A 27,555-nucleotide genomic window follows, 5' to 3' on the forward strand; every position below is an offset into this window, starting at 1 on the left:
TTATATAAATATATTACTTCGGGCGTGATAAATGCAGTTAGGGAGTAATGGGGATATTAGGGAATTTTGTGTTTTAAGACTTTAAATATGAGGGAAAGAAGACATGCCTTTTTTGAAGAATTTTTCGAAAACTTTTATTATCTTTATTAATAATTAGTTAAAAGCTGACAAATATTAATAAAATTTGGAGGAAAATTTTCAAATAACAATACTTCCCAAGGGGGGCCCATACGCGCTTTTCGCGCGTCGGGTTTTCGATTTTCCAGACAACCAGCGCGTTGGTTTACAAAGCTAGCACGGAGAGGCTTATAAAATATCTTACGTATGTCTGTTTAGCGAAAGATTTCTCTCTCCCCACTTTCATCACAAGCGGTACGCGTCGTCTTGTTTCGTATGTTTGAGATATTTCTACCTCTCGCGCCTAGCTCCGAAAAACCGAGATTTTTTGGGGTCTGTACGAGCCAACCTAATAGTGCAATTTTTTTGCGCATTTACAGACCTTGAATACTTCCTACGAGTTTCAAATTACAAGACTTCCTTCGAGTTTTAAATTAAAGATAGTTCGTTTGCTTTATTGAACTATTTATTACAAACAAAACTGTCACTTTCAGTTTCAATTGTTGCTTAATATTTTACTTAACCTCCCCTTGCCCTTAAACACTTCTTTTATTTAATGAGAGACATAAACACTAAATAGGGCTCAAGTCGGGCGAAAGAGCGGCCCCGTGAAAAGCGTCACTTCCTTCGTTCGCCCGAAATCTTGCAACGAGTCGGGACGCATGGGCTGGCCAATTGTCCTTCAGAGCCTGAAACCATACACTAAAACTATTTTTTATGTTAGATAAGAATAATTGTTAGCTTATTAATTATATTAATACCGGTCACGATTAGAGCTGGTTAATCTTACGCAGAAAAGAATACCAGCGAACCGGGCGGATCTGTTGAATATTACAATTCTTTACCTCCTAATTTCATTAGACTTTATGTCTGTCTTTAAGAATAAGACGAAGAATGTTTTTAAAGGGAGGTTGAAGTGAAAAAATGTGTTTTTATCGATTCTTCTACTAATTATGAGACTATTCTGCATAGTGAAACATCCAGGAAATATCTCAGAATGATTTTAAAATTCAAATTCGGTTTAGGTTTTATGGATAATTTAAAATAATAACTTTCGACCGATCGCGTAAAGCCCTGCCTTCCTGTTGACAAAATTCTCGTGGTACGCTCCATGCCCAATGGAATTTATCGCGAGGTTTAATAAAAGTTTCTCACGATCTGAGAATCGTGATGCGTGATATAGAGCGGGCAACGGAAATTTTGTTAACAGGATGGCAGGGTGTTAAGCGATTGGTCAGACTTGCTTATTTCAAATTATCTATAAAATCTGAGAATAATTTGAATTTTAAAATCATTCGCAGACTTTATTTCCTGGAACTTTCACTATGCAAAATGGACTTATAATTAGAAGAAGAATAGATAAAAAATCACTTTATTTTCCTCTTCATCCTCCCTTTAAAGGCTAGGGGAGGTCCAATAAAAAATCAAGCAACAATTAAAACTGAAAGTGACTGCCTTGTTTGTAAAAAATAGTTCAATAAAGCACACGAACATTCTTCAATTTGAAACTCGAAGGAAGTCTTATTATTTGAAAATTTTCGTCCAAATAATTTTATAGATATTTTTCAACTTTTAAAGAAATTAAAAGTTATTCGAAATAGCTTTAAACAGGCTTGTTTTCTTTCCTTCACAATAAATTTTTTAAAACACAAAATTCCCTAATATCCCATTACCTCCATAAGTTAGTGTTTTTGCCATAGAAAATAAACAAAAGGAGAATTTTCCTCCAAATTTTATTAATATTTGTCAGCTTTTAACTAATTATTAATAAAGATAATAAAAGTTTTCGAAAAATTCTTCAAAAAAGGCATGTCTTCTTTCCCTCATAATAAAAGTCTTAAAACACAAAATTCCCTAATATCCCCATTACTCCCTAACTGCATTTATCACGCCCGAAGTAATATATTTATATAAATGATCGAGCAAGTAACTGCATTGATGTTTTTTTTTCACTACCCCTCGATGCCCAAAAATAGTGTTTTTGCCATAGAAAATAAACAAAAGGAGTAGCAGACCAGCAGCGCAGAGACTAACTTCAAGTTTTTACCGTTCGGGCTCGGTTTAGCTGTTAGCTGTTATTTTTAGTTGTGATAATTGTTACCGGCTTTCATTTTTTTCCCATTTAGTTTTTAGGCTTTTCCATCGGTAGCTTTGAACGTCAGTTTTGAAATACGCCTTTCCCATGCTTTGGTTGCGGTCGGCTTTATTATTAAGCCTCACCAGAGATATATTTAATTTTAGAAGTAGGAATAGAGAACGGTTAGTGTTTAATTCAGTCCGACTCATAGCCCAGTATACAGCTCCTACCTCCAACACGTAATTAAAAGTTTAAAATTTCAGATTGGCTCACTTAAACTAGGTTTTTATGACGTTACTGACTGGGACGGCGAAAAATACGTAATTCCTTTTTTCCTCTGTCGTTATGAGCCGCCTCTTCTTTCATATCCCACCGTCCCGAGGAAGGGGGTCCGGGACTTTGATGCGCGCCTAGATTACTCTGTCCTATTCCTACCTCTAAAATAAAATCTTTCAATGGCCTGACATTTGCTCTATCCGCGGGAGGCTATAGGCAACCCCAGGCTCCGTTTAGCGAAGCTCAATCGCGTAGCCAACCTTCCTAGCATAGAACTTATAGAAGCCATCTCCTCTGAGGTTGTTTCTTAAATGGAATAGTCGAATATGTCTATTTGAAGGGATCTCGTGAAGCGCATATGCCATCATGAATGAGATTTTCACTAGGCTTCAATGAGTCGGGCTGAAGACCTAGACGTAATTAATATGAGTTCTAAATATTATGATATCATGGCCCAAATAACAATATTTTCAAACCGCTTCTCCTCTTCAAAAGACGCGAGTTTTCTCTTAAAGGGAGGGGGAAGTGGAAATTAAAGTGATTTTTTATCGGTTCTTATAAGACCAGTCTGCATAATGAAAAATTTAGGAAATACCTCCCATTGATTTTAATATTCAAATTAGGCTAAGATTTTAAGAATAATTTTAAATAAGGACCTCCGACCAATCGCGTAACGCCGTGCCTTTTTGTTAACAAAATTCTCGTGGCACGTTCCATGTCTCGCGCCACAATTGTCACATCGCGCAAATTTTTTCAAATCTCGCGATAAATTGATTCAACACGGAACGTGCCACGAGAAAATTGTTTATAAAAGGACGCGATTGGTCGGAGATCCTTATTTAAAATTGTCCATGAAATTTCAAACTAATTGACGTATAAAAATCGTTCGGTGTTATTTCCTGGATAATTCACTATGCACTGTATGCAGATTGGTCTTATAGAAGAATCAATAAAAAATTACTTAATTTTCCACTTCACCATCCCTTTAACGAGCGTCTGAATTGTTTCAAAGTATCGCGCCACAAGACCAATCATATATATATGCATAAAGTGCCATAACATCTAACAAGCATTATTACGACATAGATTCGATACTCGATTGTGAATTATCGCCATTTAAATCGAAGTTGCCAGATTTTGAATAAAGGCTGATTACTCGTGACCTATTCATCCGAATTGAATTTGGTGAAAACTTTTCAAATATGAATAGACCCCAAGGAATCCGAAAATCGCATTTATATCCTCGAGAATCCAATATTTTCAAAGTTGATAATTTTGACATTTCCGGTTTCCGGTATAAGTATGCAAAGGACAACTGTGAAACGGGTAAAATATGAAAGAGAAATGCAAAACTTTTATAACGCACTTTATTCCAGAGCGCTAGCTTGAATAGTTTTTGAAATATAGTAAAATATGTGCGAAAACTGCAACGCGCAAAGACTTTTTTAACAGTCTGTACATGAATAAAAAAGGTGGCAAATGATAGAACTGGAAATGGCGATTCCAAATGTATGAAATCTGACGTCATCAAAGGGGGCCATCAATAAATCAGACGGCGGTTAAAATGGTCGAATGAGGTATGAATTCTTACCTCATGAGGTACATGTATGAATCCGGTGCTGTTTGATAGATCTGGTCGTGCTAAATAGCAGAATATAAAATCTGACTGGAAAATACGCGGCTTAGGTTTATTCTGACGGCCTGATTCTTGCGTCAGACTATGAAAACTTCGTGCCTCATAAAGCTAGATTCCCACTCGACCGAAAAAAACCGGTGCAAATCACGCAGCATACGGTACAAATTTTACCTTACGCTGTAGACTGTTCACACTATGACTGAATTTTGAGTTTGGCGGTGGATATTTTTGGGTCACGTGACAGATTAGAGTGGTTTCCATAACATTTATTTCGCACTCTGAATGGGTAGCTCTGTCCCATTGTCGCTTAGATCGTACAAGAAAGTATATTTTCTAACCTCCTCAATAAAGACTTCCTTATTAACATCTTACCTCTATATACTTCCATTAGATACATTTTTCTTTCTTCGTGGCATGTTTCCGGCTATCAATTTATCTAGCGTATGCGTGCACTCTTGAAATTTATGACTTAGTCAGTGGGATAATTTCATTGGCTGAGTCACCGGCGTAACGCCGAACACGACCGAAAAATAGAACACAACTTGTGCCGGGCCGAGCGGAAATTCCGTCGGGCTCGGGGTAAAGATTTTTCGGTCGATTCCCTTTCTGCCGGGTCTCCGTCGTGATTTCCGTCGAGTGCGAGTCTAGCTTAAATGTAGCAGGTGATATAATGTAAAATCAGCCCCATTGATGTCAAGTCCATTAATCTTAACTTGTTTGAGCGAGTTATAGAGGTAATGTGGTGAAATATTTTTGACTGTGATAAATGAAATGAACTTAAATCGGCATCATTTAACAATAGAGCTATTTCAACTCGGGAGTAAGGAGAGTTTTTGAGTCGGGGTTTCGTCAGTCCCCGCCTAGGTGCCTTATTGAGCGCAAAATTTAGATTAGAGTTCTACAGTGGCCCGCACGGAGGGAGGGTGAAAATCGGCTCCGTTTATTGGCAGACGTTTCCCCCTTCAACTGATATAGCTCTATGCAGGCACATTTTATTTCACACTCATTCAATGAAACCTTCTAACGTTAAATTATTATTTAATGCAAATAAAGATACAAAAATGTTACATTTTAAACGTCATCTGGTTCATCATCCGAATCAGTCTGATAATCAATATATACGGTTTCATCGTCATAGTCACCCTCCCTCCGTGTGGGGCACTGTAAAACTCTATGCTAAATTTAGCGCACAATAAGGCACCTAGGCGGGGACTGACGAAACCCAAACTCAAAAACTCTCCTTACCCCCGAATTGAAATAGCTATATTATAAAATGATGCCAATTTTAGTTCATCTCATTTATCACAGTCAAAAATATTTCACCACATTACCTCGATAGAAACAGAGGCAACTCGCTCAAACAAGTTAGGTTTAATGGACTTGACATCAGTGGGGCTGGTTTTGCAATATATCACCTGCTACATTTAAGCTAGACTCGCACTCGACGGAAATCACGACGGAGACCCGGCAGAAAGGGGTTCGACCGAAAAATCTTTACGCCGAGCCCGACTGAATTTCCGCTCGGCCGGGCACAAGTTGTGTTCTATTTTTCGGTCGTGTTCGGCGTTACGCCGGTGTCTCAGCCCATGAAATTATCCCACTGACTACGTCATAAATTTCAAGAGTGCACGCATACACTAGATAAATTGATAGCCGCCATGTATTTTTTTTTGGTCGGAAACATGCCACGAAGAAAGAAAAATATATCTAATGGGAGTATATAGAGGTAAGATGTTAATAAGGAAGTCTTTATTGAGGAGGTTAGAAAATATACTTTCTTGTACGATCTAAGCGACAATGGGACAGAGCTACCAATTCAGAGTGCGAAATAAATGTTATGGAAACCACTCTAATCTGTCACGTGACCCAAAAATATCCACCGCCAAACTCAAAATTCAGTCATAGTGTGAACAGTCTACAGCGTAAGGTAAAATTTTTACCGTATGCTGCGTGATTTGCACCAGTTTTTTTCGGTCGAGTGGGAATCTAGCTTTATGTGGCACGAAGTTGTGATAGTCTGACGCAAGAATCAGGCCGTCAGAATAAACCTAAGCCGCGTATTTTCCAGTCAGATTTTATATTCTGCTATTTAGCACGACCAGATCTATCAAACAGAACCGGATTCATACATGTACCTCATGAGGTAAAAATACATACCTCATTCGACCATTTTAACCGCCGTCTGATTTATTGATGGCCCCCTTTGATTACGTCAGATTTCATATATTTGGAATCGCCATTTCCAGTTCTATTATTTGCCACCTTTTTTATTCATGTACCTCATGAGGTAAGAAATCATACCTCATTAGGGTCAAACATGACCCCGCCCCCCTCAAATGCCCCAGCTGTGACGCGTAAGACGGCCAAATCTATTAATGAGCATCAAAACTGAACTCATTCCAATGGTCAGACCTTTTGTACTTTATGAGGTAAGATCCAGGCCACTGGCTCTTGGTCTACTACATTTCTTTGTCGCGACCCCAATGGCAGCATCGCCCTTATTTTAAAATTTCATATTGCTCATTCATTGTAGAAGCGAAACTAGGCCCTGAAACTGTTTTAAGGGAATTTTTCCCTGAAGAGGTTGTAGTCGTTTACCACAAAGTATCCGCGAAATATCCTAATTGGCTAAAACCTTTACAAGCACCTGTTTCCCAGAGCCCCACGCCGATGTTCCTCACGCTCGGTTTCCGGTTGCCGGTAATTATTGCATTATAAAGTATATCATGATGATGTAATAAAATATAATTATTTGTACAATTTTGACGCCTCTTAGAAATATAAGAGGTTCCAAATATTCCGCCAGAAAACTCTGAAAAGCATTCGACATTACCAAAAGCACTACTTCGTTTATCTGATCATTTGTTTCGTGGTGAAACTTGTCCGTAAGTCTTACGTTGTTAAGGTTGACAAATAAGACTTTTTAAAATTAGATATTGCTCTTTCATTGTAGAAGCGAAACTAGGCCCTCAAACTGCTTTGAAGCAATCTTAAAACCCATTTTTTTTGCTTCTACTGGCCCTTTATTCTACCACCTAAATAAACTTCATGGTTGGTCAAAAAGACCATATGGTTTTGGAAACCCTCTTTTTACTATCCCTTTTCTTTTATATAAAGAGAATTAAGACTTATTTCGGGACCATCATTCTTGACTTCACTTAACTCGAGTTAGGAACTAAATTTTATCGGTTTCTAAGTCACTAAAAAATGGATCGAAACGGAGAAACTCACTTTTGCACCGCTGGACCAGATTGGTAAGTAGTATTACCTTTATTGCGATTTTGTTAAATTTTTATTCTCTCTCTCTCTCTTAGTTATTTGCACGGAGTTGATACTCCATTTTCCCGCTCACCTTTTCACGAATTAGAAACTTTATTTCCTTTAAACGGCTTCCCTTCTCCACCATCACCATCATCAACCGATGACGAAAACAACGTTATTTTCACTTTAACGCCTTGGGTTAATGGACCCGGACAAACCCTCGAAACTTCTGTCATGTATGTATTAATTTTTTTTATTTCATAAACCCCAATTACAATCACATGCGCGTCCTCACATCAATCACGCGCTCTAAAATGTTTAAATGATTTTTTCATCTAGTGTCAAAGCCCAGTTTTAGACGTATCTCTCCCGTTCGAGACCATTTATCAACGACGAAGAATATGCAGAATCGCTTTTGTCGCAATTAAACCGCCTTATAGATCATAACAAGGTCAATAACAACCAAAAGTAAGAATTAATTTTTTTCTATTATAGTTTAGAAACCTTTTTCATGCTATAACGTGTTTTCTCTAAATTCTTTTTTATCAGTCAATTTGCTAACAATTGTAATGGCTTCGCGTAAGTTTCACATATATATTTTTCCCGCCTCTGGATTTAATATTCGTTCCTAATTTATTTCTTATTAGCGCACAATTGGAAATGATCCAGTTACGTGGCTTCCGCGCCAGGATGCAAATATTACATATTACAAATAAACATTCGTCAAACCATTCGCCATGGCCAGCTTGACGAATGTTTATTTGAAGGCCTCTTTTGCATCCTGGCGCATTGCATTAAAAAATATTAGTTTTTTAATGCCACTTTTTATTAAAAACAAAATATTAGTTTTAAAATTTTTAATGTGTTGGTTCATAAAAAAATGACAAAATTGCTTGTTTTTAAAAAAAAGAAAATAAAAACACTTTAAATTTGTAAATTGCGCTTTTACTTCACATTTTGGACTTACATTCCTTTAAAGTTTATAACCGTATGGTACAGTTTCGAATTTATCAGGTAAATTTCTTACTTTATCTAATATTATCCTGTATACTTTAGTTTCATCGTGAGATACTACAATATGATTTGGTAATCTTCTAATTTGTTTCGGAATACGTATTTTTAAATCAGTAGTTTCATTTTCTTCAATTTCTACGCCCAATAAGGCTTTTAGATTTTTTATATTTATAATTTTTTTCGAATTAATGTCTAACCTAAATCCTTTTACTTTAGTAATATTATATTTCTTCCCAGAGTCAGGATCAAATATTGTCATGCAATAATTTTTAGGGCCACCGCTTACGAATAGTTGGCAATATGCTCGCTTGCCAAAACATTCTAATTCATTTTTAAGTTGTCCCAAATAGTATACCGTAGGTAATAAAGGGTCTCCGTTAGGGGATAAAAGAGAGAGTATGCAGCCAGTATGGCATACAAGATGGCGGCCACTGTTAAGTCGGCGGATCCGTGTTTTTTTTACGCTCTCGTCTTTTTTTTGGTGGGAATATTATTTAAAGATATAAATGAAGACCATGATATAAAGCGCAAAGTTATTTATTTTCTATAAAAGTATAGGTTTTAATATTAAAGATACATTTTCAATTTTCATTTTAAAATGTATTTGATTTATTCTAAAATAATTTCTTCTATCTTCGTAAGGAAGAAGATAAATTTTAATATTATTTTTAAATATTACGCAAGGCATTAAGTTGTTCTTTGATATACAAAGCGTTAAGTTGTTTTCTAACGTAGAGTTCCAAAACTAATCTTTCGAGATCTTTAGTTTTAACTTTAAAGGTATGATAAAGTTCTTCGGTGTTTTCCATGGGTTTTTCTGGTGTTTTTTCTCGGTTTTAATGTCGTTATTTATATTTTTGGTGTATGTTTCTGTTTCATCAAAACTGAAGGGTATATTTTTTGTCAGGCGTCCTCTAATAAAGTTGCATTTGGGGAAATGTTTTAAATGTTCTTCGTATAGATTATCATCGGGCTTCCATGCTAATAATATTCCATCGCATTCGAAGCACTGTACTAGATCGTCGGTATGTAGGGAATAAAATCCCGCTCTGCTTAAAGTTTTTATATAGTGTCCGTCTTGAGGCCAGGAGTTAAAAGTACGATATCTTTGCAGCTCTGAGTTCATGATGAGGAATGAAAATGATTATGGAAATATCCGATTTATACCTCTGCCAAACTTTCCCCCCTTTTTTTACATCCCTTCTCACATTCCAAACATTCCTACCCCCCCCCCCACATTCCTTAATATATGCAATAAAAGAAAACAGTATTAAAAAAGTTGACAGATTTAATTTTTAAAAATACAAAAGAGAATACAAAGAGTATTTTTTAACAAAAGGATTAAGTTATTCTTTACGGGCGCGTTTCAACATGTTTGTCACAATGATGTCATTTTTCAAACCATCTCGTCCAAACTGCTTCATGAATGATTTGTGGCTCTTTCTTTTTGTTCTCTGTATTATATAAGCAATACAATATAGTCCGCATGTCGAACTTGAGAAGTTTTGTAGTCTTCTTTTGTTAAAAGACCATTTTCTAGAATTTCTTTTAACAAATTCTTTAATCGAGGGGAGAAAGTTCCCTAAAGCCAATGAGTCAAAATAATAACCACGTCTGTTGCCATCAAAGTAGACGCTGACCCAGTGAGATCCGTCTTTGAAGTGATTGTCTAAATTTATTATAATGGACGAAGGAAACTTGTCAATTTCTTTGGGTAATAAATCACTTGGATAAACCACTATGAAATGCGGCGTGAATCTTAGAAATCGTGTTATCTGTTCGGCGTTCATTATATCTCTTAACAAACGATTGACACGTTTCTATTTTTATCTATTTGTAACAAAGCCTGGAATTCGGATAGTACGATGCAGCTTAGTGTAGTGGGCGTGGTTTTTCAAAACCTAATTCTAATCTTAACTGTCCCTGCTTCGTAGGACTCCAATGATCGGAATGACTCGCGCTACCGTCAGGTGTCAAGTCTAAACAGTATATGGCGTAGCCCGAGGCAAAGTCATCCATAGAGATATTGTTACCCTTGTCGTTGTAGTGACTGTTTGACCCCGAAAATAAAGTGTAATAGCTTCGGACAAATTGCTTTTTACTGTAGTGGGGTTTTAAGGCTTTGGATGGGTATTGTTCGGAATTGATGAATGCTGCTAGATGATTGACATTATGATGCCCAAAGTCAAAGGGGCTACTATCTAAAGTTCCATTGTAAGAGGTGTGTTTTACAATAGCGATTGTAACCCGCGAGGGCTGGGTACCTAGGTAGATGTTTCCGATTGATGTGTTTAAGATATTTGGCGCAATTGTGAATATTTTAGTTTCAGTTCTAGTGTAACTATATTGGGCGGCTTTAATGCTTAAAGCTTGTTCATGAGGAAATAGAATTTTAGGAGCTAATTGAAGCTTTAAGACGTATAATACGGCTTCAACGATTACGGGTTAGAGAATAGTAAGCCTCGAGACCCGCGGGCAGCGCAGGGGGGATGACTTTTTTCCCCCATGGTTTATACCCGCGAAGGGGGGACGAATTTTTTGGCCCCCATGCCTCCACCCCCGGAGGGGGTTGGTGGGTCTCCCCCTCACCTCCTCCCCCCGAAGGGTGGAGGTTGTTCTTCTCTACTTGAGTGTATGCTCTCTCTTTCCGCTAAGTCCCCTTTTTATTCTGACTTTCACTTTCTCTTTATATTTTATCCCAGCCCGATACCCGCAAGAGCTCTGTGAAGGCTGGAGAGCTTTTTTTTCTTACCATCTCTCTCTTGGTTCCCTCCGATATTCTGACTTTCACCGTCTCTTTCCCTTTGACCGTCTCTTTATTTTTACGCTCGCGAATGTACAAGCCTAGCAGTCGCGCATTTTCTCTCTCTCTTGTATACAGGGTGTTTCTGAAAAGTCCATCACAAATTAAGGGGCGTGTTTATGGGACCAAACTGAGCGGAAAGTACCAAAGAACATGGGGTGTACAACATTTTGTTACGGAGATATGGCCTTCCAAACATTCGCCCCTAAAACAAGGAAATATCCAAAAATGAGGAGTAACACTTAAGACCGACTAACCAGCTTGTTTAAAATTACTAGACAATTTCAATAGCCTTTAATCGAACAATTGATTTCTACCTTTACTAATCAGAAGCGTATAAATGAGTAGAAGTATGCCTACGGTGGTAATGTAAAATTAATCCCAAGTGACATGATGTTTCAAGATCTTCCCAGCACCAAGTAAAATGGTTCTGATTGAAGGGACTTTTATTAGCACAGCGTAAACAGCGTTATTTTCAGGAATTAGTCCAAATGTCCACGGGCGGCATTACAAAAACGAGGCAGTCTTTCGAATGATACTTGGACATGTTGGAAGATCCCTGGCTTGTTCCTGTTATCTCAAACCGTAAAAAGCTACGCAAATCTTCATCATCACGGACAACACTCTTGTACGTTAGGTATGACCTTGAGAAAACCTAAAAGGACATCTCGAATGTATTTGAAAAACCCATCTCCAATTAAGGGGCGTGTTGTTTGTTTCCAACAGAGTAAAATCGCCCAGAGAACAATTACAATGCAGAGCCACGTTTCGGCGTTAATGGCCCACAAAGGTGGTCCCAAACAAAAGAACAAACTTTAATTTGTTTCGTTCAGTAAGTGTTTCATGTGTCATAGATAAAACGCCATGATTAATGCACAAAGAAAATGTTATTGACAAGTTTTCGGACCGCGATGCTGAAATGTGGTGGTGCACCATCGTGCATGAACCACATTCTGTTTATTAAACCTAAGGGTACGTCTTCGAGTAGTTCTGGTAAATCGTCCCGTAAGAACTACAAGTAAGCCACACCGTTTAACCTGGGCTCTAGGAAATATGGCCCAATTAAATTGTCACCCACAATACTACACCACACGTTTAAGCTGAATTGTACTTTGTGAATTCTAACGCAAGTTGCGTGTGGTTTTTTCTTAATCAGCAAACCAATTGGCGGCTGCTTGTTTTTGGATCGTCCTCGAAAATAGTGAGAACTTCGCCTATTCTTAAAAAACAGAGCACTAAAACAGAGCACTATGTTTTTTAAGAAAGGAATAAAAGAGGTTTCACGTACATGTGTTTGTTTTATTAAACTCATAATTCAACGAAGTCTGTTACAATGCCTTTCTTCACAAATGCCGAATATGCGGATATGCACCTAATGTATGGACTAGCCGAGGGGAATGCCGCTGCAGCTGTACGCTTGTATCAGGAAAGATTTCCGCAGAGGCGACTACCAAATCGACTGACGTTCGAGGCTGTGGACAGACGTTTGAGGCAAGATGGACGAATCCAACCGGCTGGACCTCAACCTAGAGCGAGAGCCATCCCAGAGGCCGTAGAAGACGAAGTTCTCACCATTTTCGAGGACGAGCCTGAATCAAGTACCCGCCAAGTTGGTCGCCGATTAGGCGTAAACCACACGCTCGTGTGGAAAATCCTCAGAAGCCACCGGTTTCATCCTTTCCATGTTCAAAAAGTTCAAGGTTTGAATCCAGCGGACTACCCACGACGCACGGCGTTTTGTCAGTGGTTTCTGGCTAAAGTAAACGATATCGATTTCCCACGGGATTTGTTGGTTACTGACGAAGCTAACTTTTCACGGGATGGTATTATTAACTTACATAATAAACATCAATGGTCCCAGCTAAACCCCCACGCAACTTGCGTTAGAAGTCACCAAGTACAATTCAGTTTAAACGTGTGGTGTGGTATTGTGGGTGACAATTTAATTGGGCCATATTTCCTAGAGCCCAGGTTAAACGGTGTGGCTTACTTGCAGTTCTTACGGGACGATTTACCGGAACTACTCGAAGACGTACCCTTAGGTTTGGTAAACAGAATGTGGTTCATGCACGATGGTGCACCACCACATTTCAGCATCGCGGTCCGAAATTATCTTAACGCGACCTTCCCTTTGCGGTGGTTAGGTCGAGGTGGACCTGTGGAGTGGCCTGCTCGATCACCCGATCTGAACCCTTGTGATTTCTTTCTTTGGGGCCACCTGAAAGACTTAGTTTATCAGACTGAAGTGCCCGATGTTGAAGAGCTACGTCGACGAATAATTCACGGCTGTCAAACAATTCGCGAAACTCCAGGCATTTTTCAACGTGTAAGGGAATCATTTGTAAGACGTGCTAATGTGTGCCTTAACGCGGCTGGTGAACACTTTGAACAATTTTTGTAACTAGTTGCAATTAAATGTTAAAACTTGTCAATAAATTCATTTTCTTCGTGCATTAATCATGGCGTTTTATCTATGACACATGAAACACTTACTGAACGAAACAAATTAAAGTTTGTTCTTGTTTTTGGGACCACCTTTGTGGGCCATTAACGCCGAAACGTGGCTCTGCATTGTAATTGTTCTCTGGGCGAGTTTACTCTGTTGGAAACAAACAACACGCCCCTTAATTGGAGATGGGTTTTTCAAATACATTCGAGATGTCCTTTTAGGTTTTCTCAAGGTCATACCTAACGTACAAGAGTGTTGTCCGTGATGATGAAGATTTGCGTAGCTTTTTACGGTTTGAGATAACAGGAACAAGCCAGGGATCTTCCAACATGTCCAAGTATCATTCGAAAGACTGCCTCGTTTTTGTAATGCCGCCCGTGGACATTTGGACTAATTCCTGAAAATAACGTTGTTTACGCTGTGCTAATAAAAGTCCCTTCAATCAGAACCATTTTACTTGGTGCTGGGAAGATCTTGAAACATCATGTCACTTGGGATTAATTTTGCATTACCACCGTAGGCATACTTCTACTCATTTATACGCTTCTGATTAGTAAAGGTAGAAATCAATTGTTCGATTAAAGGCTATTGAAATTGTCTAGTAATTTTAAACAAGCTGGTTAGTCGGTCTTAAGTGTTACTCCTCATTTTTGGATATTTCCTTGTTTTAGGGGCGAATGTTTGGAAGGCCATATCTCCGTAACAAAATGTTGTACACCCCATGTTCTTTGGTACTTTCCGCTCAGTTTGGTCCCATAAACACGCCCCTTAATTTGTGATGGACTTTTCAGAAACACCCTGTGTAGGTCAACTCCGTATAGTACTGAAATGTTATTGGTCCCCTCTCCGTACCGGTTTCCTCTCCGATACACGTACAAGCCGGGGGACTTCCCTCTCTCTAAATCTCTCATTCTATCTCTCTCGCCGAATTTCTCTCCCAAGGTTTTTTTTAAAGCGGGGCTGTTTTACTTTTGCGCTCGCGCTATGTATGTATAAAATAAATCAAGAGGCATTAAATATTTTATCCATGTTTTATTTTTTTACATAAAGTATTAATATTACGAATGCGTTCATTAAAATGCAATTTATCGATATAATAATAGTTAAAACGATCCTCGTAAGGTATTTTATATATTACGGTAAAAGGGCAAGAAGTAACTTTTCTTTTCACCATTGTAAAAGTCTTTTAGCCAAGGCTTCGTCTCGAGTCGTTTTCTTGATAAGGCAGATATAGTCCTCGTTTTCCGAAGTAACGTATACTAATGATTCGATAGGCACATTGAGCGTCCGTTTTCCAAGAATGAAGGGGAAGTCGAGGTACAATTGTCTATGTTTATCGCGTACAGATTCCGAGGTTGTCCATACTTGAACAGTGCCGTGGCAAAAGAAACATCTGAAGGTATGGTCCGTGTGGACTAGCGTTTGTTGCCCGAAAATGTATGGACAGTCTGGGTACAATTGTCTATGTTTATCGTTTACCGATTCCGAGGCTGTTCATACTTGAAGAGTACCGTGGCAAAAGAAACATCTGAAGGTATCTCTACGGTCTAAATTCAACCCGTCTCGCGCTAGTTCGGCGGCATCAACGTAAAGCGACGTCTACGATTGGAAAGTTTTTAAACGGGCTTTTTCCGAATTCATGTCGTATTCAACATCTCGCGGTTCTTGGGGTCGCTGAAAATTTCTTGGGCGTAGGTATCCAAAATTGCCTTTTGAATGACAGACTTTGGAATGCGAAACTCCATATAATCAGAGCGGGCGGTGGTTTTACGTCGTGACCCTTGTCGTCTTCGATCGGTACGTTGTTTGTTGGAAGTCCGCGGATGAAGGGACAACTAGGAAAATGACGTTTGTGTTCTTCGTGCACAGAGTCCCGAATTTTCCAATCGTTTAATATACCGTGACAAAAATAACACTCTACGGTATCGTGACCATACGTATATAAATAAAAAATCCGTCTCTAGCTAGATCTCGGGGATTTATATACGGACCCTTCCAGCGATGGAAACTTTCACGTCTTTTCGCCTCGGTGTTCATACTAGTTATGAAACCCAACGATCTTTTCCGCTTGCTTATATAATTCAACATGTACAAACCCCCTAGCGGCTAAAATAATTCATGCCCAGACCCGTTCGCCCCTCACCTTCCACCCCCACACCACTAAACTTTAACTAGAACCAAACTCAAAATATATCAAGAGCCGACCCTCATTCCACCCCCATGCCACCAAACTAAACCTATAACAAGAACTAGAACTGCCCCCACCCTCTCTCCCCCTATCAATCATGCCCAGACTTGTCAGCCAGCCCCGCAGACGTTCTTTGTATACAAAGTTGTTTACGACATTCGAACCAAATGGATCCACCAAGATTAAAGATAATTCGTGCCCAGACTCGTTCGCCATCCCCGCTATGAGCCCCCTCCCCCCTTTACAAATGTTGTTTACGTCACTCGTCTGCAAATAAAACGACCAGACATGTTCTCCCCCTCAGAGAATCTGTTTTCAAACTGTAATATGTGTATGTTGAAAAATAAAATCATTTTTAAAGAAAAAAACACATTTATTCATTTTTTTTACATGTAAAATTCATTAAGGATGTCTAGATTGCACGAAATATTAATTTCGGCTTTGTTAGAGTGCGCCCATAAGGCCTAAATTAAAGCCTTGTCAAAGGCGCAAGCCGTTCGGTGCTCACCGACGGGGTGTGGGTACAAGCACCGTACGGGAAGAGAAATGATGTCCGCGGTGGTGGCTTTCGGGCACTTGAAGTCGTTCAAGTCGTGAACCGTTCTGTTGAGACGGTCCGATAGAAAGGCGACCTTTGCGTCACCCTTTGAAAAGATTAGGTCGACCCCCTGTAGACCGGCGGCGAGGCATTCGTCGATTTTGGCGTAAGAGGTTAGGCCAGCATTCCAGTCCAATCGGTGTAGATTACGCGAGACCCACTGGTTTTGTCGTTGTTTTGAAATCGAGACGTGGGATTTATTGAACGGTGGCGCGAATGTCCAGGAAACGGTTGCCGGCTTGGCCTCGATGGTTGTTATGGCCATTTCTTTCACGATAATGTCCGTGCTGCCATCACTACGAGTGCATCCGTTCAGGTATTCTAACTCAATAACGGCGGACTTCATAATAACTAGCAGCGAGTCTGTGTATGACTGTTTAAAACCGAACCGGGAGTAGATATGAATCCTCTAACGACCGTAGGGCTTCTTTTATAGAGATTGGTTGACGTCATAACGCGGACTAATACCGAGTCGGGATTGGATACGAGAATTCACGGGGGTGTGTTTCTCTTATAGAGGCTGGAACGGCTGACGTCATAACACGGTCTAATACCGAGTCGGGATTGGATAAGAGAATTCAGTGGGAGGGCGTGGTTCTCTTATAGAGGTTGGAAATGATGACGTCATTCATCCACGGATCCCTCTTAAATTTCTTGAAAAACACGTTTGTGCTTCTTTTCATCGTTCTGTGCATAATGTATACAACGCAGTATATACCGCAAGCGGAACTGTCGGGGGGCTGCAAAGCCCTCCTATTATAGTTTATTTTCGTAGAATTTTTTTTCATAAATGTTTTAATATCTTCTGTCAAGGAATCAAAATAATAACATTGTTTATTCCCATCGATATAGAGACAAATCCAATGACTACCGTTTCCTTTGTGATAATCTAGATTTATAACAATGGAAGCCGGGTATCGAAGGATATATTTGGGTAGAACATCGCGCGGGTATACGCCCATGAATCCGCGGGTGTATCTCAAAACCCTTCTTATGGTTGAAGCGTTCATGGCGAATCTAAAACGACGGTCCTATTATGATCTATGTGCATTAAACTTTGAAACTCTGAATAAACGATCAAGCTCAGCGTTTCGGGTACAGGTTCTTCGAACCCGAGTTCAAGTCGCAATTGTCCCTGTCGTATAGGGTTGTAATGATTTATATCTGACGCGGTTCCGTCTTGAGTCAAATCAAAGCAGTAAAGCGTATAGCCTTTGGGATACTCCTTCATAGATATTTCGTTACCATCGTCTTTGTAATGAGTACCAGAGCCGGTAAACAGAGAATAATATGATCTAACATAAAGACCCTTTTTGAAATTTGGTCGCAAAGGCTTAGCTAGTACTTGTTCCGAGCCGATAATCGGATTAACATAATTCACGTTAAAGTTGTTGAATTCGAAAGGGTTCCAACTCAATTTGCCTTTATATGAGTTACTAAACCCGCTGTTAATCTGTTTGGTAAAACCCCTAAATATACGTTATCTATCGTAGTTTTTTGAATATTTGCCGAAATGGTAAAAACTTGAATGGATATTTTGCCGTGGCTTTAGTCCAAGCCGATTCTAAAGCTAGCATTACTCGAGGAGCTACTCTCACTTTACGAATATATAAACCTACTTCGAGTATTTCATGTTTGTACCATACGCCACCGGGGGGAGGAGCTCCAAACAAAACAAAACCCGGTTTATTTCGGGTCATCCTGACTCTAAGACTGACGCCATTGGGTCTGAATTTCGAAACGTTAAACATATCAGCGTGTAGGGCTCCGTACATTTCAATTTCTTTCGAGCCCTTTGCTAACTCTTTCCTAACAAGATGCCCCTGGTTTTCAGTTACAGAAACCATTTTTCCGGCCGTATCTTTATGCCATAAAGAAGAAGTTAAATGAGATTTTTTAGCGTCTCCTCCATAGTTTAGCAATGTTTCTAGGTAGGCTTTGAAGGCGTAGTTTCCGGTTGAAGATGAAATAGCCGTATCATTGGCGGTTACTTCTACCGTATCCCAGAGCGAATGTAAAAAATGGTTGACGGGAGAGAATAGTAAGCCTCGATACCCGCGGGCAGCGCAGGGGGGGTGAATTTTTCCCCCCATGGTTTATACCCGCGAAGGGGGGGACGAATTTTTGCCCCCATGCCTCCATCCCCGGAGGGGGTTGGTGGTTCTCCCCCTCACCTCCTCCACCCGAAGGGTGTAGGTTGTTCTTGAGTGTATGCTCTCTCTTTGCGCTAAAACCCCCTTTTTATTCTGACTTTCACTTTCTCTTTACCCAGCCCGATACCCGCGAGAGCGCTGTGAAGGCTGGAGAATTTTTTTCTCTCTCTTGGTTCCCTCCTGACTTTCACCGTCTCTTTCCCTTTGACCGTCTCTTTATTTTTACGCTTGCGAATGTACAAGCCTAGCGGCGCGCGCCGCGAGAGCGCCGTGAAGGCTGGAGAGTTTTTTTTCCCCTCTCTTGGGTCCCTCTCTCCGATGCATGTACAAGCCTAGCGGCGCGTTTTCTCTCCGTATAGTACTGAAATGTTATAGGAATACATCTCTCGGGTCCCTCTCTCCGAGACACGTGCAAGGCGGGGGAATGCATGTACAAGCCTGGGAACTTCCATATCTCTCTAAATCTCTCCCAACGTTTTTTATTAAAGCGGGGCATTTTTTTACTTTTGCGCTATGTATGTATAAATCAAGAGGCGTTAAATATTTTATCCATGTTTTATTTCAAAATATTTGTATATATATATAAATTTAAATAGAAAAAAATTGAAATATTCAAGGCCTGTTTGTAAATGAACATCATCGGCTACAGCTCTGAGGAAACGTTTTAGCCTATACCGGTCTAGGATTCCCTCATTGGGGGTACCCGCTCTCCCCCTGAAATAGTCGGTGATAGCGGTATTGAGACTAAAAATAGAAAGAAAAGATATTAGGGATCCATCTTTAAAAAAATAATGCTAATTAACTTACGAGCCCGAGCGAGACGTGTTAACGTAAACCGGCATAGGGTTTCCGGGAGTGGGTGTTATGTCAACGAATGGTATGAGTCGAGAACTCAACTCCCGGAAGACAACATCGTCCACGCGGAGATCAAAACCATGTTCGAGATTCTCCGCGCGAATCCTCACTAAGTCCTTATGGACATCAGCAAGGATCCTATAAAAATGTTTGAATATAGCCATTAAAGTTTTAAAAAATATTACCTGAAGAGACTGCAATCATTTGGCGGATGTTCATTTACTCTCGGCGGGTTTTCCTGGGGTTGATGTGGGGGTGGATGACGCTGCTGTCGCTCATGAAAATTTTGTCTCGGGTCCTCCTCGTCGTCCGTGTACAAAAGAACATCGTCAATATGACTGTACGCCCTATTAAGTTCAAAAGTTAGTCTTTCCACGATTTCAGAAAAAAACAGTATGCTCACATGATGATTGTACGTGATGTTCTGGCCGAAGCTAAAGCGAGAATGATTTTAGCATTGGGAAACTTTCCGTATATATAGTATGGAGGGGGACCGTTGAAACCCAGACACTATTTACCCCCCCCCTTATAATATACAAAAACGGTTTCTTACATTTGGCGGTTAGGGGGTGTGAAAATTGAATAGCCCCCCCGAGACGCGGATATTTATGTTAGCGAAAAAGCCCTAGATCTACCATCTGTTGGGCGAGCACCCCGTAGGCGACCTTGTCAAGGAACAGTTTCGCCCGCCGTATGTCGTGCTCGGTTGCCGTCCGAACGGACGCGGCGTCAATCACGCCGTCAACATCAACCTCCCCTTCAGCTTCCCTGTATATTCGGGCTCTCCTTTTAAAAAACTTTAAGATGGCCGAATTGAGACTGTAAAGAAAAATGAAATTAGAAATGGTCTTAAAAATGAAAAAAACTATATAACTTACAAGCCAGAATAACAGTTACCTATATTTAAGGGTTGTTCCTCGACTAGGGGTGCCTCTTCTAGGGGTTCTACAGGGAATACCATGAAACCCAACAGGGTCTGACCCAGGGCTTCGATAACATAATTTGTCTCGACCGCGTACACTTGTTCGACGGCCGTGCGTACTTCGTTGCTGGCAAGCCGTTCTTCTTCCTCGGCCGCCTGGTGGATCTGGGCTAAGATCCTGCTCAAATTTTACGGTGGAAATATAGCTACTAAAAAATAGGCGAAAACATGGAATATTTACCGTTGGATGTTACAATCCAATGGCGTAGGATCTTCATCATCCTCATCCAATTCCTCATCAGAATTGGATTCATTCTCCCATTCCTCCTCCCCTCCCCCACCACCACTTCCTCTAGTTCCGCTAACGGAAAAGGCTCTTCTTCTAAAGGGGCAGGTGGGTTTAGAAATTCAAAGACCTCATCCCCAAACGGTAAAGGGTTGGGCGTCCTAAATACCAAAAACACTTATTCTATGATTTCAGGAGAAAAAACAATTTACTCACATGTTGAAAGTTTGGTGCAGGATTTAGTCTTAGTAGTAGTAGTTCGACAGTGTTTAGGCTGAGAGTGATTTTTGTATTGGGTAAATTGCCGTATTTATAGTACCCATGGAGAAACCGGGGGGTTCTTTTAGTCTCCGACGTTCTTTCTATATACCCCAATACAAAAACCTTATGATCTTTCCAATATTCAAAAGTTGTTATTGAAGCAAACGAGACCCCAAAATAATAAAAGTCTAGACCCTCTCACATTCCTAAAAAAAACAGAATTTGACCCCCGACTTCAAATGATTCCTAACGATAATAATAACACATTCCTAGCCGATTTCCATGTACCCTAGCCGCATGTCTTTCAATAAAATAATAAATAATACAAGTCTAGACCATCTCACATTCCTAAGAAAAAACAGAATTTGGCCCAGACTTCAAATGATTTCTAACGATAATAATAACACATTCCTAGCCGACTTCCATGTACCCTAGCCGCATGTCTTTCAATGCATTAATAAATAATAATAGTCTAGACGCTGTCACATTCCTAAAAAAAACAGAATTTGACCCCGAATTCAAATGATTCCTAACGATAATAACGCAATCCTAGCCGATTTCTTTGTAGACTACTTATTGTTGTCCACAATGCTTTAGAAGCGTCTTGTTATGGTCCTATAAATATATATGCCTATCCAGATCAAATGAAAAAAATTACGTTTTAAAAAATTTATTTCAATACAAATTTACACCAGGCCAAAAAGATTGACAACGCTTATACGTTTCTTTAATTAAGAAGTTTGAGACATTAATATATTAAATATATTATACGATTGAAAATCAAAACTTATTCCGCGTTCCTTTAATCTACTTTCAAAACCCATTAATATTTTATACGGTGAAACGTACGAGCCAAAATATGATAGTACACGGTCAAAATTAATATGATCTTCAATTTCTTCGAAAGAAAAGAATTCACCGTAATCTATGTGTAATATTTTATATATGGTAATAAGTTCAGCGCAAATGAAATCGCCAAGTAATAAATAGACCTGTTCGTTCGATACAAGCTTTTTCATATGTTCATTGATATATGGCATTAATCGATTTAACTCGCTTGCTTCTGAAGCGTTCAATGTGAAGTCGATACTGTCTCCACCCCTGATATTCGTTTCCAGCTTTAGATTGTTAAAGGTTGCGTGTGCTGATGTCGAAGATAATGGAGTATCGGCTAAAATAGCATCGTATGATGTGGGTTCCTGGCAACTTGTCCAACCGCTAAGCGGACCAATTTTGGATGCAAAAGCTTGCCAAGTGTCAACATCAAAACGAAACGTAGACAAATCAGGTTCTTTCTGGCATACTCTAATTTCGATGTTGAGATCAGACGTGAATCCGAAAGATAGAAACACTTCTCCCAAATGGAATCTCGAATTGATTTTACGAGGCTTGGAAGGAAGTTTCCGTTTACGAAAATTATCAACTTCCATTCTTATCTAAAAAAGCATCCGCCATTATTATACCAAACGAACGCCCAAAACTGTTACGTAAAAATTCTACTTACAATTCAAGCGACCTTCTTATTCGAATGTCAAAATCAAAGTGAGCCCTAACATGGCTTATGTCTTCATTCTTTAGGGGGGGAGAAGGGGGGTCAGTTCTAGTTAAAGGTTGGCTTCTTTCATATAGGGTAAACATGTCTGGGCAAAGATTTGTTCTTGTTAGAGTTTAGCTAGAGAGAGGGGGGAGTTCTAGTTAGAGTTTAGTTTTGGGGAGAGAGGGTGGGTGGCAGTTCTAGTTTAAGGTTGTCTTCTTTCATATAGGGTAAACAGGTCTGGGCAAAGATTTGTTCTTGTTAGAGTTTAGCTTGGGGGTAGAGAGAAGGGGGAGTTCTAGTTAGAGTTTAGTTTTGGGGAGAGAGAGTGGGTGGCAGTTCTAGTTATGGATTGGCTTCTTTCATATAGGGTAAACAGGTCTGGACGAAACTGTGTTGGTCGGTTCTAGTTAGAGTACGGGTTCTTTAGAGGGAGAGAGGGGGGATGTATCTAAAAAATATTACATTTTTGCTTCGTAAAAAGCCGTTACGTACAACATGTGGGGGGAGGAGGGTGGTAAGGTGAGTGTTATGACCTATATAAGGCAATATGTTGAGTATGCAAAACTCATTCTCTACTTCAGAGTTATAAAGTAAAGACGAATAGCATAGTCTCGCTTTTAGAAAAGTTTTACAAAACCTGCCCGGACACGTCTTGATTTGAAAGGTAACGTATTTTTATATTCTTTTTTGTTTTTCATGGGGACAGCATTTAACGTAAGTTTTTTTTTACTATAAAAACGCGTAAAGATGGATCAAGAATCTATTTTATTCGAGATCGAGGAATTGGCCGAGTTACGACCATGGCCAATTAAGAAAATTTACGCTTTTTTCTTTAATTTATGTACTTTACTCAAGCTTAACCCAGCTACAGTCGGGGAAATTTTACCGACTTTTTTGTCTAATAGAGGATACGCTATTCTTGAAACATTTACCGACATATTTAAATATATGTTAAGCGTACCGCGTGAACCCGAACAATGCCGCAACGCGGAAGAGTTGGACACATTCTATAATAATGTGCCTTTAGCGTATCGTGATCTATATAGGGCCCGTTTCGAACAAAGAGCGTTAGAAATAAATCAACGCGATATAGACGCTCAAGAATCTATTTTATTAGAGATCGAGTCGTTGGTTGTTTCACGACCTTGGCCCATTGAGAAAATCTACGCTTTTTTCTTTAATTTATGTACAGTACTCAAACTTAACCCAGCTACAGTCGGGGAAATATTACCGAATTTTTCGTCTAATAGAGGATACGCTATTCTTGAAACATTTACCGACATATTTAAATATATGTTAAGCGTACCGCGTGAGCCTGAACAATGCCGCGACATTAAAGAGTTGGAAACATTCTTTTATAATCTGCCTTTAACGTGTAGTGAGCAATATATGGCTCGTTTCGAAAAAAGGGCGTTTGACATAGGTCAACGCGATATAGACGAAATGCAAGCTGAAAATCTACTCGTTGATGAGCAAGATGAAAACATGATTAAAGCTTTAAACATTTTCGAAAAGGAAGAATCAATTGTGCGGGAATTTGAATCTTCCCAGAATGACCGTATAGCTCGCGACTTTTTAAACAATAATCCAGAGCTAGGTTTCGCCTCTCAAAACGATTTCGCCTCTATAGATTTTTCGGGTCTTAGTAATTTCCCTGACCAATCAGGAGGCGGAGCGAGGGGGGCAGTTATGACGCCAATAGATTCTCTACCTCACTGTGAAATTACGGATCAAAGAGTGCAAATGTACCCTAGATTTAACCTAACGGGTCTCGAAATCACCGTAAGAATAACTAATAATTTGGTTGAAGGCTTAGCCAATATTGTCCAGGCCGTTCTTAATAGGTTAGCTCCATCTGATATTATTCAGATAACGGCCGAAAGTTTAAGCTTGCCAAACAGGGGCGAGATATCGCTCTCATTTCGTAGAGCTGACCAATTGGACTCTAAATCTGTTTTAGATGAGATAGAGTCAGTTTTATACGATGATGAGTTTGAAAGATTCTTTTTGGGACCCATCGTCTTAAAATTTCACGTGGTGAGAATCCCGGTGGAAGGGTTTGGCCGTGCTGCTCCCAAAGGAGTGCGGTCCTTTGATATCTTTTCTCGTGACTCTCGAGGAATTATCAGGATCGTGAACAATGATAATCTGTGTTTAGCGAGAGCGATTTCCGTGGCAATTGCGCATTCGGAACATAAGAAAAACCCGACTAATATCGCGCTTAAAAACAAATTTAAGTCGATTTCGTACACACGAGCGGATAGAGGCGATACGGCCTCTCAACGAGATGCCGCTATAGAGCTTTGCCGCAAAGCTAAAGTTAACCCGAAAGACTGCGGTAAAGTAGAATCTATACAAAATTTAAAGCCGAATTAGCGCAATATAATATATTAATATATATTTTTAAAAATAATTTGCCCGAGTTGATTTTGGGGGAAATCGACAATGACGACAATAGACCTCGTTTGATATTAATTAATCAAAATAGACATTACAACGTCGTCACGTCTTTAAGACCTTTGTTCGGGATGGACCATAACTGTGAAAATTGTCTGGTAGGATTTAGAAACAAGAGAGATCATAGTTGCAATCTTTATTGTTACAATTGTTTACGAGATCAAACTTGTACGGGTGCTGACCGAGCGTGTGACAAATGTCTCAAGGTTTTCAAAGGAGATGAATGTTTTAATTACCATAAACAAGATGGTGTCGACGGGAAGAGTATTTGCGCGCAACTATTTCATTGCAAACAATGTTTCACGCAAATAAATTTATTTAAGCGTAAAAATCAGCCCCATACGTGCGGTGAGACCTATTGTTCTGTGTGCAGTAGATACACTCCCAGTCCACACTATTGTTACGTTCAGGTAATTAAAGAAGAACCTCCTAAAGTTCGCCAAGCCAAGAAACAGAAAGTTGTCCCTGATTTGCTTTATATTTTTTATGATTTTGAAGCGATTCAGATATTAGAATCTGAGGAAAAAAAGGGGCGTTAGTCCACCAGCCTCTCCTTTGCGTATCAGAGATGGTCTGCGAAAGTTGTATCGACGTGCCCGAGGCTGGTTTCGTCTGCGGGAAATGTGGGTCACTAGGTCCGAGACAGAGAGTTTTTGAAGGGGCAAACCCTGTTTCAAATTTTTTAGCTTTTCTAAGAACATTAGCCTCTGTCAAGAAGGTAACTTTATTGGCCCATAATGCTAGCGGATACGATAATCAGTTTCTATTGCGAGAGATTATGGCTCTAGGCGAAGAATTTAAACCTAACTGCATAATTAACGGCACTAAAATTATAAATTTAACTATCTTTAATTTAAATTTCCTTGACTCTTTCAATTTTATCTCCGTACCACTCTCTAAATTCGCCGCCACTTTCGGCTTAGAAGATGCGACAAAGGGTTATTTCCCTCATTTTTAATTTAACGTGATTAAAGATCACGTCTTCGACCTTAATAATCAATTAGCAACAAATTATGTCTTAGAAAACCAAATGCCTCCTCCAGAAGCTTACGGGTCGGAAAATTTAACCTCCAAAAATCTCAAAGAGTTTATGGAGTGGTACGATAAACAAATTGAGGAGAAAAAAGGCTTTAATTTTCTGGAGGAATTAAAGTTTTATTGCATCAAGGATGTTGTGATATTAAAGTTAGGTTGTCTAGCTTTTAGAAAAATTTTCTTGGACATTGCCCAGGTGGAACCTTTCCAGGTCGCGTGTACTATAGCCGGTTTGTGTAGCTGGGTATACAGGAGACACTTTATGGATAAAGATTCTATAGGCATTATTCCTCATAACCTCCATAGAATGATTGATAATCAGTCACTTGTGGCTATAGAATGGTTATCCTGGTATGCTCACGAAAACGGCGTAAATATACAGTCTGCGTTTAACGGCTCGGAAGCCAAAGTTTTGAAAATGGAAGTGGACGGTCTTTGTGATAAAGATGTTCTAGAGTTTAACGGGTGTTATTTCCATGGTTGCCCCAAATGCTACAAAGTCAACCGTAACCAATCTTTGCAAGGTGATGCTGGTCAAACCTTGAACACCATGTACGTCAGAACTTTAAAAAAGAAGGAACGAATCGAGAAAGCGGGTTTTAAAGTAATAACGAAGTGGGAATGTGATTGGACTAAAGATAAAACCGATAATCCGGCTATTGGTGTTTTTCTGGAAGCAGAAAACATTAAAGAAAAAGTACGCGAACCTTTAAGTCCTCGCGATGCCTTTTTTGGTGGAAGAACGTCGGTACTTAAACTATACCATAAAGTATCCGGCAGCGAGAAAATGCATTACGTTGACGTAACTAGTCTCTATCCTTTCGTCAACAAGAGAAAGAAGCCAGTGAATGTCCATCACCAAGGGTGGAAAGACAAAGAGGTCCGTCTCCGGGAAACGCCTACCCGGGAGGGAATCCCAGAGGACGTCTCCCTCCCGCCAACCAATAGTCCCACAGGAAGAAAACCGAATTGTGGCAAGACCACCGTTACAATTGGCCACAATTCGACGAAGAAGAAGACCCCGCAAAAGAAATCCACACCTAATAAACATTAACTTTGAACATACAGCCCTACAAACTAGAATAGATAATGGTGCAGAAGTTTCCATGATTAGTTTAGACCAATGGCGGGCCATACAAAGATTCCGAGGCGATATCAGATTAGAACCAAACACGGAAAAATCAGAGTGTATCGTAATGGGAAATGGGCAATACTCTTTTACTAAAGGCTCTACCGTACTAGATTTCGAAATTAAATTTGAACAAGATATAACGAGGAGGTTTAGTCAAGAGTTCCACATCGTCCCTTCACTTCTCTGCGATGCAATCTTAGGTCAAGATTTTCTAGAAGACTGGAAAACTATTATTGATTTTGAAAACTTAACCTGTAACATTGATGGACTAGTATTGAAACTCGTAGAAATAACAGAAGATAAACTTCCTCCCTCACCACAAATGGTCTCTAACGTTAATGAAGCGGTTGAGTCAACCTCTCTCTCATATAAGCAGAAGAGAGAGTTGAAAGAACTCCTTCTCCGATTTCCAGAACTCTTTAGTGATAAGCTAGGAAGAACCAGCTTAGTGGTTCACGAAATACACACCGGAAATGCAAAGCCGATACACAAGAGACC

At 39.7% G+C, this 27,555-nt stretch overlaps 2 protein-coding genes across 2 annotated transcripts; both read right to left on the reverse strand.

The window, feature by feature from the left end:
• Positions 1-17,425: 17,425 nt before the first annotated feature.
• LOC149662717 (uncharacterized protein F54H12.2-like) lies at positions 17,426-18,512 on the reverse strand. The gene is made up of 2 exons (XM_089842291.1): positions 18,000-18,512; positions 17,426-17,872 (listed from the first exon to the last, which is right to left on the reverse strand). The coding sequence occupies exons 1-2, from the start codon at positions 18,510-18,512 to the stop codon at positions 17,426-17,428; spliced, it is 960 nt and encodes a 319-aa protein (XP_089698417.1).
• Positions 18,513-19,274: 762 nt separating this feature from the next.
• On the reverse strand, positions 19,275-20,174 carry LOC149662718 (uncharacterized). Its single transcript, XM_089842240.1, has 4 exons — positions 19,981-20,174; positions 19,831-19,861; positions 19,613-19,774; positions 19,275-19,565 (listed from the first exon to the last, which is right to left on the reverse strand). Coding segments are annotated over exons 2-4 (354 nt in total). The 5' UTR covers positions 19,833-19,861; positions 19,981-20,174; the 3' UTR covers positions 19,275-19,375.
• Between the last annotated feature and the right edge of the window lie 7,381 nt (positions 20,175-27,555).

This window comes from Phalangium opilio, unplaced genomic scaffold (assembly GCF_054372755.1).
Source record: "Phalangium opilio isolate 3A_F unplaced genomic scaffold, DU_Popi_V2 ptg000063l_1, whole genome shotgun sequence".
NCBI lineage: Eukaryota > Metazoa > Arthropoda > Arachnida > Opiliones > Phalangiidae > Phalangium > Phalangium opilio.

Excerpts from the sequence above, each read along its gene's own strand:
- LOC149662717 (XM_089842291.1), bottom strand. The coding sequence starts at position 18,512 with ATGGGGGGAAAAATTCACCCCCCCTGCGCTGCCCGCGGGTATCGAGGC. Across the intron at positions 17,873-17,999 it reads AAGTGAGAGTAGCTCCTCGA|ATTAACAGCGGGTTTAGTAA; the intron begins GTAATGCTAGCT and ends TTTACCAAACAG.
- LOC149662718 (XM_089842240.1), bottom strand. Across the intron at positions 19,566-19,612 it reads AATGATTGCAGTCTCTTCAG|GATCCTTGCTGATGTCCATA; the intron begins GTAATATTTTTT and ends ACATTTTTATAG.